Genomic DNA, 13,602 nt, shown 5'->3' on the forward strand with positions numbered 1-13,602 from the left:
CAGCTCCTGCCAATGTTAGGGCAGGATTTTGATCCTGGGAACTGTTCATAACACTCAAATTGGAAATGCGCTATAAAACCAAGTTCCTGCACATCAACAGATATCTGCACTTTGCAGCAACAGGCAAGCCCACCCTCCTGGTCTTCCAGATCTCCGTTTGTATGTACAGGCTGTACTTGCGTTGGGTGCTTATAAACTGTGAAGGAAGGAACTGTATTGTTGCCTTAACTTTTTTTTAAAAAGTAGTTAAACAGCTCTAGAAGTGGTTGGTTTTCGTATGCTTGAACTATGTAAATACAGTGTCCTCCATAATGTTTCTTTGATGATACAACTGCTGATGGTAGTAGCATAATGAACTCTGAAGTGTATAGACACATCCTATCTGCTCACTCAAACAAATGTCTCAAAACTCATTGGCTGGCGGTTCATTCTACAGCAAGACAGTGATCCCAAACATACTGCTAAAGCAACAAAGGAGTTTTTCAAAGCTAAAAAATTGTAAATTCTTGAGTGGCCAAGTCAATTACCCGATCTGAACCCAATTGAGCATGCCTTTTATATGCTGAAGATAAAACTGAAGGGAACTAGCCCTTAAAACAAGCATAAGCTAAAGATGGCTGCAATACAGGCCTGACAGAGCATCACCAGAGAAGACACCCAGCAACTGGTGATGTCCATGAATCGCAGACTTCAAGCGGTCATTGCAAGCAAAGGATATGCAACAAAATACTAAACATGACTACGTTCATTTACATGACATCGCTGTGTCCCAAACATTATGGTGCCCTGAAATGGGGGGACTATGTATAAACACTGCTGTAATTTCTACATGGTGAAACCAAAATGTATAAAAATGTCCTTTATTAAAATCTGACAATGTGCACTTTAACAACATGTGATTTTTTGATTTTTTTCCTATTACAAATCTCAAATTGTGGAGTACAGAGGCAAATAAATAAATGATGGGTATTTGTCCCAAACATTATGGAGGGCTCTGTATAATCCTGTCAAAGAGAGATCATTGTATTGGTACAAAAGTGTGCACATAAACCAGAATATTCTCCTCTGATTTTGTAAACACCACTTGTCAAATTCTTCTTTCAGGACTATAATGTCTGAAGAGTATAAAGTGCCTGATAAAATGGTTGGATTCAGTAAGTATGAAACTTTTGTCGTGTAAATGGTTTGTTAATTAAATGCAATAAATTGTATTCAAACACAGGTATACATTTTTTATGTAAAGCATAGCTGATGATCCTGTCGCACTAACTTATTCTCTAGTTTTTTTTAATTTTGAATGGGAATCTCTTGTATATTGCATAGTTGGAAGTTATAAGTATCATTTGACAAGATAATGATTGAAAGTAGAAGTTTCATTAAGTTAGCTTTAAAGTTCTTGTCATCCTATTGACTTGGATTATTGCTACTACTCTTTGCAGTAATTGGCAGGGGAGGAGAACAGATATCTCGAATACAAATGGAATCTGGCTGTAAAATACAGATTGCACCTGGTAAGCTTTTTTTTAGTAAATAAATATACAGATTAGGAGTATGGGAGGGCTATTTATCTCCTGCAAGTTGTTCTGTTCTTCAAAGTTATCGCCGCCTTACAACCTCACCTCTACATTTCTGCATGACTACTGGTCATCTTTTCTTCTCAAGAAGCTGTCACCATTCACGTTAAATATACTGAAGGACTCGGCCACAACCAGTCTTGAACAGAGTTCCAAAGACATTCAACCTGAACTCTTTCCAAGTGCTGGAAAAAAATCACCTAATTTTGCTTACAAATGGGAGATTCCTAATTTGTAAATGTAGAACCTTAGTTTTATATTCTCTGACATCCTCTCCACACTCACCGTGTCAAGACCATTCAGGGCCTTGTGCTTCAGTCGAGATATCCCTCATTCTTCTAAATTTTGGCAGCATAGAAACAGACCCTTTGGCTTCTGAGACTCAACTGACCAAAAAGCATCCATTTACACCAATCACTGTGCTAATAGAGCCTGTCCAACCTCTCCTCATAAGACAGCCTTTTCTCACATATTTGTCTAATACACCTTTGCTGAACTAACAATACATTAACATTCCTCCTTAAATAAGGAGACCAGATACTTCAAACCTGTGCTCACCACTACCTTATAATTGGAGAGTAACCTTTCTGCTTTTGTATTGATTACCTGTTGTAACAAATGCTAACATTGTTAACTTTTCTAAATACTTGCTGTACTTGCAAACTAGCCTTTTGTGAGACGTGTATTAAAACATCCAGATTCCTCTGCATCTCAGAACTCTGCAGGTTCTTCATTCGGAAAATTATATTTTCCCTGTCAAAGTGGATGGTTTGACATTTTCCTACCTTATGCCCCATTTGTCAGATCTTTGCCCATTCATTTAGTATCCCTTTGTAGCCTCTTGGATCCTCTTCACAACAGACTTTTCTACCAAACTTCATCTAAGTCATTTGTATAAATTGGCAAAGTTGAGATTCCAGGAGTAGCAGAGTATCACTTATACCATCAGAAAATGCCTTCTCTTTCCTATTAGTGGCCTGTCTTCTATCTCCGTCACTGTCCACATCGGTATTTTGATTCTTGTGCCATGAGCTTTTATTTCCCCCAATAATCTTTGATGCAGCGTTTTCATTTTTGATCTAATTTTAGAAAGTCACATCTCATCATTTACATGTTTGTTTACTGTACAAAAGCATTTAAGTAGATCTGCAGCAATTCTATGGTAATTGGAACCCTAATTTTCGTTTGGTTGGACCTTTTTTTTGCACCTGCCAAGATAGCGGAGGTCTTCCAGAGAGGTCCTGCACGTTAACAGGCTCCCCAGAGAGCATTGAGTAAGTATCTTTGTCTTCTCTTCACCTGACTGTTTGATATAGTCAAATAATTGTTGATGGTATGTAATTTGTACTTCCATGTGCACTCCCCTTTTTATATCCATTCTTAAATTTATGTCATCAAAAGTTAAAATGTTCAAATTAATCATGTTCTGCAGTACACATATCAATTAAAAATGAAGCTACATTTATTAACAGTTTTTTTCCAAGTGGAGTACCCCCACCGTCTGTTTTAATTTTGGACCAATCAATTTCTACTTTAAATAAAAGGATAAAAGCAACACTTTAAAAATCAAACATTTCATTAAATTAATATACTCTAAAGGTGTAAAGGTGCCGGAATGCCCTACCGGTGGTGCATACAGTCACAGTTACAAGCTAACCCGTGAGGGTTAGAAGGTTTATCTACTGTTGAAAAACGAAAGCAAATGCCCATTGCTAGATTGTTTCACCAATAATTAACCAAATATAAACAGAAAATAAAAGGTGGTCAGCTATTGTACTGCCGAACCATGCATCGTGAGATCCCAAGAGCAGGCAGAGCTCAATCGATCTCCTTACCAGGCTAATACTCCAATACAGGAAAATGTTCAAATGTTCAAAGTGGTTACATGGTTGATACCAGTGCTTTTTTTCCTTGTGAACAAATTTTTTTCCTGTGAGCACAATTCATAAACATACGTGTTGCAGTGCTGGAAAAGAAAATAATATTTAACTTTTTAACTGCGCCATCACAAAAGAACTTGTTGGTGCTAATATCCGTGATATAAGGGTAACAAGGGTATCCCTGGTTGGGCAGTGTATTGATTTTTAGAAGAAAGCTAGTGTGTAATTAAACACATTTCAAGGTTTTTGCTTTGGAAAATTTTCCACTCTCCCAATTTTCCGCTAGTTTCTAGCATAATTTGAGAAAAACAGCTGGAAATATACCAGTGGTTCAGAGACTTATTTTATGTGAGTCATTCTCCACTTCAGATTCCTACACGCTGGATGATAAAGATTTCAGTTATTGTGTAGATTTACGTCAATGAATATCTTGTGGCTACTCCTTGACCATAACATTTAAAAACACCAGGCTGCATTCAGTCTTCGTTTTTAGGATAATTGGAATTGAGAATCAAACTTCATATTGGTCTTGTTCAAAAGCAAGAGCTCAATTCCATCCCATAAAATTGAGTTCATGAAAGTATCTGCCTGACATGTATTGAATTCTCTTATGCATCCTATTTAAGAATTTGTGAAGATTTGTTTGAAACTAGGTAGCAACATAACTAAATGCTTATAATAATTAGATCAATCTGATATTTTGAATATTTTTGCATAATATAATTAAAAGTTGACGTGCTTTAATTCTAGAGTTGTATACAACCAAGACTGGCCAGTAACTATTGTTTTGTTTTTTTTTAAATCAGAGAAGCAAAAAGACTCTTAGGACAGATTGTGGATCGATGTCGGAATGGACCTGGCTTTCACAATGACATTGATAGTTCTAACAGTGCTATACAAGAAATACAAATCCCAGCTAGCAAAGTGGGCCTTGTCATAGGGAAAGGAGGAGAAACCATTAAACAACTGCAGGTAAGAGACCTGAGACAACTTGGTGGCTTAATTTTTAATCGCATCTTCAAATACAACAATGTCTCAATTTGAGAGTCTTGTTAGCCCAACAATTGAGTGGCCGGACTTTTGAATTGCATCCAGACATTTAGCACAGGGCACATTGGCATGCTGTCACAAATTCATGTGAAGCCCATTTTGTAAAGTGACACATCTCAGAATAACATTTATCAAAATTCAAATCTGAGAAAATTTGACTGAGAAAGTTTGACTCTTCAATGCTAAGTTAGCCTGATAAAAAGGAAAAAAAATGCATTTTCTCCTATAAGCAGACATAACAATTATATGATGACTCAGCATTCCATGCTGTTGCAGGCATTAAAATTATTTCACTAGATTAGCTTGGTAATGTATGCAAAATTGTTTCTTTACTGTGCAGTCTTTTATCTTCCTTCAAAGGATTTAAAATTGACTACACAAAAAAGCTGGAGAAACTCAGCGGCTGCAGCAGCATCTATGGAGCGGAGGAAATAGGCAACGTTTCGGGCCGAAACCCTTCTTCAGACTTTTTAATTGAATTTAAATTTAAATTTAAATAGTTAATTTAAAATTGACTATTGGTGCATGGCGAAGCTGTGAAATGAAAACCATTTTTCCGATGTGGATTTTTTGCATCGGTGCAAATAAGGATTGTGAAATTTAGAAGTTTCAGAGGAAATTTAAGTGTAGACTTGGCCTTGGTTTTTGGCTGATTTGAAGATATCCTTGTCTCTCAGTGGAAGTAATTACTAATAGTTGACCTTTCAAAGCATGAAGTGTCATTATTTCAGAACTTGGGTTGCAGTGTCCCCCACCTGTTTAACTCTGATAATTCCTTAAAATATTGGATTTCTATCGTTTAGTGCTTCAAACCCTCATCAGAAAGACAGAGAAACATCTGTATCTTGGTAGCAGGAATAATCGTAATGCTGAAAACGTTAGGAATGTTTGGCCCGTGTGTGTAGAAGTAATACGCTTTTTTTTCCAGGAGAGAACTGGTGTAAAAATGATCATGATTCAGGATGGACCACTTCCCACAGGTGCAGATAAACCACTGAGGATTACAGGCGATCCCTACAAAGTGCAAGTGAGTTGGACCTTCGTATCTAGCTGAGGCTGTGAAAGAGCTGATTCGTGCATGACTACTTGATTTAGTTTAATTTGTTCCACTGCACTTTGGCATGCTTTAAAATTGTTTACTTAATTGAATCCCAAAGCTCTTGTGCACAAGTGTTCGGCGTATAGTCATTTCAGTTTCATCACCAGTGCCATTTTTAATCTGCTGTTTCACCATATTTGCCTTTGGCAAATTGACAGTTTTGATTTGGGTTCTAGCAGATTAGAAATAATTTCACCTTTACTGTGAATAGAAAAAATAAGTTTGCATTTTTAAAAATTGAAACATAATCTGACATACACCAAAAAAGCTGGGCCACAGATATTCAACATTTGAAAAAATAACTTCAAGCACAAAAATATAATCTGCTTAAATTATTTTCCTGATTTTTCTTTGCACTCTTCCATGCTTGCATCCAAAGGAACCCTACTAGGTTATGGAATAGAATGTCTTTTCAAAAGCTGGTCTTGAGCTAAAGGGCCAAGGAAAATAGACGTGGGATTTTCTTAGCATGGTTTCCTTGTGAATGTTGCATAAGATCATAAGTGATAGGAGTAGAATTAGGCAATTCAGCTCATCGTCTACTCCGCCATTCAATCATGGCTGATCTATCTCTCCCTCCTAACCCCACTCTCCTGCCTTCTCCCCATAACCTCTGACACCCATACAAATCAAGAATCTATCTAACTCTGCCGTAAAAATATCCACTGACGGCCTCCACAACCTTCTGTGGCAAAGAATTCCACAGATTCACCACCCCCTGACAAAATAAATTTCTCCTCATCTCCTTCCTAAAAGAACGTTCTTTAATTCTGAGGTTATGACCTCTAGTCCTAGACTCTTCCACCAGTGGACACATACTCTCCACGTCCACTCTATCCAAGCCTTTCACTATTCTGTATGTTTCGACAATGTTCCCGTCCCCGTCCCCTCATTCTTCTTAACTCCAGCGAGTACAGGCCCAGTGCTGACAAATGCTCATCATAGGTTAATCATCATGAATTTCAAATGTATAATTTTCCCTTGTGTGAGGTCAATTTGATTAAATCCCTCTTTAGATAATGCTGTATTTTTTTTGAAAGAGACTCACACAAAAGGTCATAATGTCCTTGACACATCTTTGCCCTGCCCCCTCCCCTGTTGCTTTTTATTAGTATGACTGTATGGCAAATCAAATTCCTCGTATGTTGCAAAATATACTTGGCAAAAAAGTATGATTGTGATTGTGAGAAAAAGGTGCTTCAAGAATGGATAATTGATTGCCTTGGGTACAGAACCTGCATCCTATTAAATCATTTTAAGATCTTGGTTTACAGCAGAGAAACGTCCTATTTTGCCCGTCTCTTTGTGCTGGTGCTTCTTTAACTCTATTTGTGGTAGACAAAAATGCTGGAGAAACTCAGCGGGTGCGGCAGCATCTATGGAGCAAAAGAAATAGGCAATGTTTCGGGCTGAAACCCCGATTCAGACTGATTCAGACCTTAACTCTATCTGACATGATCCCATTTTCCTCTCTTTCAACCGACTGTCAAAATACCCAGCTGTATGAACATTGACTTCTCTAACTTCAGATAGCCCTTGCTTTCTCTCTCCATCCACTCCCCTTCCCAGTTGTCCCACTAATCTTACTGTCTCCAGGCATGCTATTCTTCCGATTTAAATCGGAATCCCGATTTTTTTGTTTTCCTATTTGTCAATTTTTTGTGCCCGATTATTTGGCGACCAATCAACCGCTGTCTCTAAGGGGGTTGCGTCCAGTCACCGACCAGCTTCCCTTAAAATTCCCATACAATCAACAAATCGGTCTCCTCCCGTCCAATTAGCTGCTGTCTCCAAGGGCGTTGTGTCCAATCACATAATGCGCCGGTCACTCGGCAGCCAATCAGATGCAGTCTCCAAGAGGCATTGCGGCCAATCACCGGCCAGCTTCCCTTACTGAAGATGGCTACGGCCAAAATCGCCTTTTCTGTGCTGTTTGCACACAGTGCTAGGCAAAGAGACATTTCGGGTAACATTTTTTGTAAAGATTTTTTTTAGCTGTATGAAGTCATTTATTTCATGAAATATTTATCTTTTGGAGGTTATTTTACTGGTTATGTGTTAGAAAATGTCTAAGCTTCTGTTATGTAAACTACCAGCAGAAAGCTTGGGAATCACTTTCAATTTATTGAAAATACAGGAGCCCCCTGAACCCCTGGCCAATACTTCCTACTTTTGTTCTGGAGGTGAATATCATGCCTGTGTCTCCGACTACATTCTATCTCTGTCCCGTCCCCTCCCCTGACATCAGTCTGAAGAAGGGTCTCGACCCGAAATGTCACCCATTTCTTCCCCCCAGAGATGCTGCTCCAGCATATTGTGTCTGCCTTCCATTTAAACCAGCATCTGCAGTTCTTTCCTACACATAAAGAGAATGCTGTACTTGCAGTACAAATGTAGACTCCTCGTAGCTTTGAATTTCTGTTATTTAATATTGATGCAATGTTTCATTTTTATGCCATCGTGTCATACTTTACAATGGATGTTTGCTCTGAGTGGATTTTTCAGCATGCAAAGTATATGGGCAAATGATTTGTCCTCCAATAATAACGCTATCTTTTAATCTCCCTGCCTTCCCTTACTGCCGCACATTCAGCAAGCTAAAGAGATGGTCTTGGAAATAATTAGAGATAAAGATCAAGGTGATTTCAGGCGGAATGAATTTGGCTCCAGATTGGGTGGAAATAGTATAGATGTAAGTACTGCTTTAATTGTGAATTTACGTTACAAGGTTTATGACAGATTTCAGTATTCTTTCATTTCACTGCATTTAGATTGTATCATACACCATGAAACTTGTGTACTGGATATCCCATTATGAAAGCTCTTTAAATATTGACATGACTATGATTTTGCATGTTGGTAAATTCATTCATGTCTTGAAATGCCTGGTTAAACCCACTGCACTTGCTCCTGGTTTATTGCCATGGACGTATCTGTCTGTGGGCAGCAGTGAAAAGGATTAATTTCTCCAAGTACCTGTCAATTTTGATCATTTCAGGAAAAAGCACTGGATTGTCCTGACCCATATGAATTTAAATACGCTACAAGATGGGGATTGAATTGATTGAAAGAAACTGCCATGAAATAGGCCTTTCGGCACACCTAGTCCATGCCAATCTTTGATCACCTGTTCATACAAGGTCTATGTCATCCCAGGTTCCTATCCATTCCCTATACACTACCGCCAATATAGAGGTCAATTAACCTACAAACCCGCATGTCTATGGGATGTAGGAGGAAACCAGAGCATTTGGAGGAAACCCACAGGGCGAACATGCAAACTCCACGCAGATAGCATCTGAGGTCTGGATTGAACCTGGTTTCCAGTGCTGGAAGGCAGCAGCTTTACCAGCTGCACGTCTAAGCTGCCCCAAAGATGGTCCAGATCCTATTAATAAAGACTTAAGAGTTGTTGAATTTTTAATGTTTTTTGTCTATTAGCCAAATATTGTGAATTCCACAATGTCTTTTCAGCATTATAATTAAATTATCCAAATCGAGAGGCACTTGATGTAAATCCTAGTCTCTAACCTGAGCCCTGGTCACCAGCACCTATTTGGCAGCTTGAAAAGGGTAATGGAAATTTAATACAACTCCATGTGAACCCAAACAGTCGCCCATTCTGCAAGAAGGCATTGAGACAGAATTGGGCTTGGGTGTTATTGTGTATTTAGGTGCATATTGAATTAAGACTTTGTCCTTTCTCCTAGGTTGCTGTACCTAGGTTTGCTGTTGGTATCGTAATAGGAAGAAATGGTGAAATGATAAAAAAGATTCAAAATGATGCTGGTGTCAGAATTCAGTTTAAACCAGGTGAGGAAGTATGGATTGGACTGACAGTGAGTCAGTTTTCCAAAGAAGTCTGTTCATTTTAAAATTTAGCGCTACTCTCATTGTAGATTTGTTATATTATCTGGATCGGTGAGGATTCTCAATTCCTTCATTATTATGACATCCCAACTCCTCTACTCAATATCTTGATGAAGGCAGGTGTGTCAACTCTTGTCTTTTCTCTGTCCAGCTGTGTCACCACATTTATGGAACCATGTACCTGCACACCTATCTCTCTGTTTCCTCAGCACTGTTACAAAATCCAACACTTTACACTTACCTGAAGTAAACTCCACCTGTCATTCCTCAGCCCATTGGCCCCAAGATCCCATTGTAAGTGTAGATAACCTTCACTGTCACCATACAACCAATTTTAGTGTTTCTTACCTTCTGGTCATTTTATATCCAGTTGGCTAATTTGTTCTGGATCCCATATGATCCAACCCTCCGGATCAGCCTTCGCTAAGAGTCATTGTGATTTGGAAATGTATCGTCATTCCTTTGCCAAAGGTGGGTCCAAACCTACCCTTGCAACATCATGGATATACCTACACCTCAAGGACTGCATCGATCTAAGAAGGCAATTCACCGCCTTAAAGGCAGTTGGGAATCGACAATGTAATGCTCATCCTGCAAACCCCACGTCACTTGAATGAATAAAAAATAATCTGTTATACTGGCCAGTGTCTTTATTAATGGGAGAACCTTAGATCTGTTGCTTTGCAAGAAAATTGAGGTAGCACATTTTGTTGAGTCTTGTGTTTATTTTTTTTAATGCAGATTAAAAGATGCTGTTCATTAAGCTAAAGTATATGTTATTCTTGCTCAGTAAAAGCACGATTCTATCCTTTAATGATATTTCATCCAGCCCATGTGTTTGTAAGGGCACCGCGTCTTACTGTGCATCTCTCACCATCTTGTTTCTTTTTCTAGACGACGGTGTTATGCCAGACAGAATTGCTCAGGTGATGGGACCTCCAGATAGGTGTCAACATGCTGCTCATATGATTAATGAACTTATTCACACTGCCCAGGTGAGGAAACAAAGACCCAAGTTATAATATTAAGCAAAGAAAAAAACAGGGTGGGAATTTCTATTCATTTCTGCTCGTTAGATCAGTACTTTCTACGAAAAAGGTTAATGAACAGCATAAAAGATTGGCAACTTTAAAATAACTTATTTTCAGAGTTAGTGCCTTATGCTAGTGGTTTCTATGATCAGCACTGTTTCAAGAAATGAGAGATACGTCCTATAATCAGATGGATTTGAATCGTCAGAACCTTTTTCCCAGGATGGAAAATTCAAATACTAGAGGGCACAGTGTTAAGGTGGTGAGCAAAGATTAAAGGGGATGTACATGGCAAGTTTTTTTTTTTTCTTTCACAAAGGGTTGTAAATTCCTGGAATGCGCTGTGGGGGGCGGCAGTTGAGGCAGATACGTTAGTGGCATTGGTTGGGCACCTGGATATGGATTGTGCTGGCAGAAAAGATTTGGTCTTGGCATCATGTTCAGCACACATGTTGTAGGCTGCGGAGACTGTTCCTGTGCTTTACTATTCTATGTTCTAATCAAATGAGATGGTTTAAGCAAGAATATGTTTGCAAATCATGTTGCAGCATATCTGTTCATTGTTATTCTTATTCAATTCCTGCTTTGTCTAATTTTGCATCAATTATTGTCTTTTCCCTGCACCTTGATTGATTGCACTAAAGGTACTGGGGTCCATGCATGCATTACCCACAGGATTTTCCCTCATTTGTATCAAATAACATAGGCAAACTAATCTAGTTGCCATGGCAGTTTTCGGCATATTTTGTTTTAATGGTGATTACAGTTAATAGGATAAAAATTAATAAATAAATTCATGTACTTTTTCTAAGCCTCAGTGAGGATTAGATACACTAATCCCTATGTTTCAACCAGATCATCTCAATTTTTTCAATATTTTGTATTGATGAATAGCATTAAATGCATTGAAGGACAAAATATACAACTCAAAAATTGGGACTGAATTATGACATGATTTCCTGTCCTGTAAACCTCATGATCTGGATTGCTTGTTCGATCTTGCAGTACTGCAGACTCGAATATCGGTAAAATGTTGGTAAAGAAGAAAGATGCTCTGCCCCATTTCTATTTGCTTATCAGGTCTGAGTAGTTTATTAAATCATGGTGAATTCTAATGGACATAGTAGGGTCCACTAAAATGTTGGAAATCTTATTGGACCTGTAAATTGACACCTTGCAATACTAGTTTAATTCCATTAGATGGAGTGTCCTTGCACAGCTCCATGATTTTTTTCTACACTAAATTAAACTATGCTAACTCTGAGTAGATTCTTGTAAAGTTACATTAAACTAACCGTCCACCCGAAGATAAGGAGTCCGCTTATTTTTTTTGTGTAATGCTTTTTATTTTTGGCTATTTGGTATTGGGATGCAAGTATTGACAAACCTTTGTATATTTCTGCACTGCTCTGTTTAATACCTTCTCGTTCTTCCAGGAGAGAGATGGTCAATCTGGCTTTGGTGGTCCTGGAAGAGGACGGGGTAGGGGTCGTAGTGACTGGAATGTGGGACCTCCAGGTGGATTGCAGGAGATAACGTACACAATACCCGCTGATAAATGTGGCTTAGTAATTGGAAGAGGTATGACAATTTAACTGAATAATTTAACACGAAGCTTCGCACTGCACTGGTGATGACTGTGTAACAATGGAAGTGTTTTACTGTAGGAAATCCAAATAAGTCAAAGCATTTAGTGCTATTTTTGAGAAGGGATCTGTCATTCCTTTTAATTCCAGTGAATTACCACTGTTGCAGGAGCAGCCTTGGTAAATAAATGCAGAGCATTTTGTAAATAGCGCAGACCACTTGCATTGGCATCTGTTCATGGTCAGGACATGTTAGTTGGAAACCCTAATGCATTTTCATAGATAGTTCTACAAGTAGCTTAAGGGTACTGATCAAATCTCAGAAGCGTCTGACAAGTATGAAGCTTTTTTTCCAATTATGCCCAGTGTCCATTTTGAATGGCAGAAGTGATAGGAGCAGAATTAGGCCATTTGGCCCATCAACTCTACTCCACCTTTCAATCATGGCTGATCTATCTCTTCCTCACAACCCCATTCTCCTGCCTTCTCCCCATAATCTCTGACACCTGTACTAATCAAGAATCTATCCATCTCTGCATTAAAAGATATCCACTGATGGCCTCCACAGCCTCGTGGCTAAGATTTCCACAGATTCACCATCCATGTTAACATGAAGAAATGTTATCTCATCTCTTGATGTATTCAAGGCATGCCATTGAGATTGCCTTTGAGCTGCTGAAGTATCATTGTTAGGAGTGAAGTTAAAATATTGCCATTTTATTTAAGGCCATCACTGAGGGAAAACTTTTGAGTGAAAGTTCTTGTATGGTCAAATTGTATTTGGGAATGTTATTCTGTTTCCCAGAAATATAACGTTTTGTGTCCGGGCCTTTTAGTCTAAAGAGGTCCTTGGAACATTACCTATCCATGTTCTCCAGAAATGCTTTCTGACCCGCTGAGTTACCCCAAGACTTTGAATCTTTTGTTTGTAATCCAGCATCTGCAGTTCCTTGTTCCTTAATGAAGTTTCCTGGATTTGAAGTTTGCAAGTGATATCCCTGAAGCCTGTGCACATACAAGCCCTGTCAAGAGTGTGACTCATACTTTAGCAATGCTCAGAAGCTCATGCAACCTTAAAAAGAGCAGCCCACTTGGTTAATATCCCATCCACTCTAACCATTAGTGCCTTTCCACCAGTCGCACGTGGTGTCTGCAGTCTATACCATTTACAAAATGTTTTGCATTTATTTGCCAAGGCTACTCTAATAACACCTTCCAAACCCAAGACGCCTGCTACCAAAACAAGGATAGTAGGTCCATCTGAACATCACCTTCAGGTTGTCGCTCCATGTTGCATATCGTCCTGAATTGGAAATACATCACTGGATCTTGAGCTCTGCATCTACATTCAGCAAGTCCCTAACCAACACCACTGTGGGAGCACCTTCACGAGGGGTATTGCAATGGAACAAAAAGGTGGTTCACCACCACCAATTCACGAGCAGTTAGGGATGAGTAATAAATATGGATTGCCAGCTAAGGATCCTTCCACCCCCAGTCCATTCCACTCCT

The 13,602-nt window shown here is 38.8% G+C and overlaps 1 protein-coding gene across 3 annotated transcripts in view; it reads left to right on the forward strand.

Moving 5' to 3' along the window:
- The window catches only part of fubp3 (far upstream element binding protein 3), an 83,954-nt gene that overhangs the window by 38,942 nt on the left and 31,410 nt on the right, over nt 1-13,602 (forward strand). For all 3 annotated transcript variants that reach the window (XM_033048951.1, XM_033048953.1, XM_033048952.1), the window contains exons 4-12: nt 1,105-1,154; nt 1,440-1,511; nt 2,791-2,848; nt 4,261-4,426; nt 5,433-5,531; nt 8,197-8,295; nt 9,314-9,416; nt 10,368-10,468; nt 11,941-12,085. In XM_033048951.1, the coding sequence (XP_032904842.1) occupies nt 1,105-1,154; nt 1,440-1,511; nt 2,791-2,848; nt 4,261-4,426; nt 5,433-5,531; nt 8,197-8,295; nt 9,314-9,416; nt 10,368-10,468; nt 11,941-12,085 (893 nt within the window). The remainder of the gene's footprint in view (nt 1-1,104; nt 1,155-1,439; nt 1,512-2,790; nt 2,849-4,260; nt 4,427-5,432; nt 5,532-8,196; nt 8,296-9,313; nt 9,417-10,367; nt 10,469-11,940; nt 12,086-13,602) is intronic.

This window comes from Amblyraja radiata, chromosome 32 (assembly GCF_010909765.2).
Source record: "Amblyraja radiata isolate CabotCenter1 chromosome 32, sAmbRad1.1.pri, whole genome shotgun sequence".
Lineage (NCBI taxonomy): Eukaryota > Metazoa > Chordata > Chondrichthyes > Rajiformes > Rajidae > Amblyraja > Amblyraja radiata.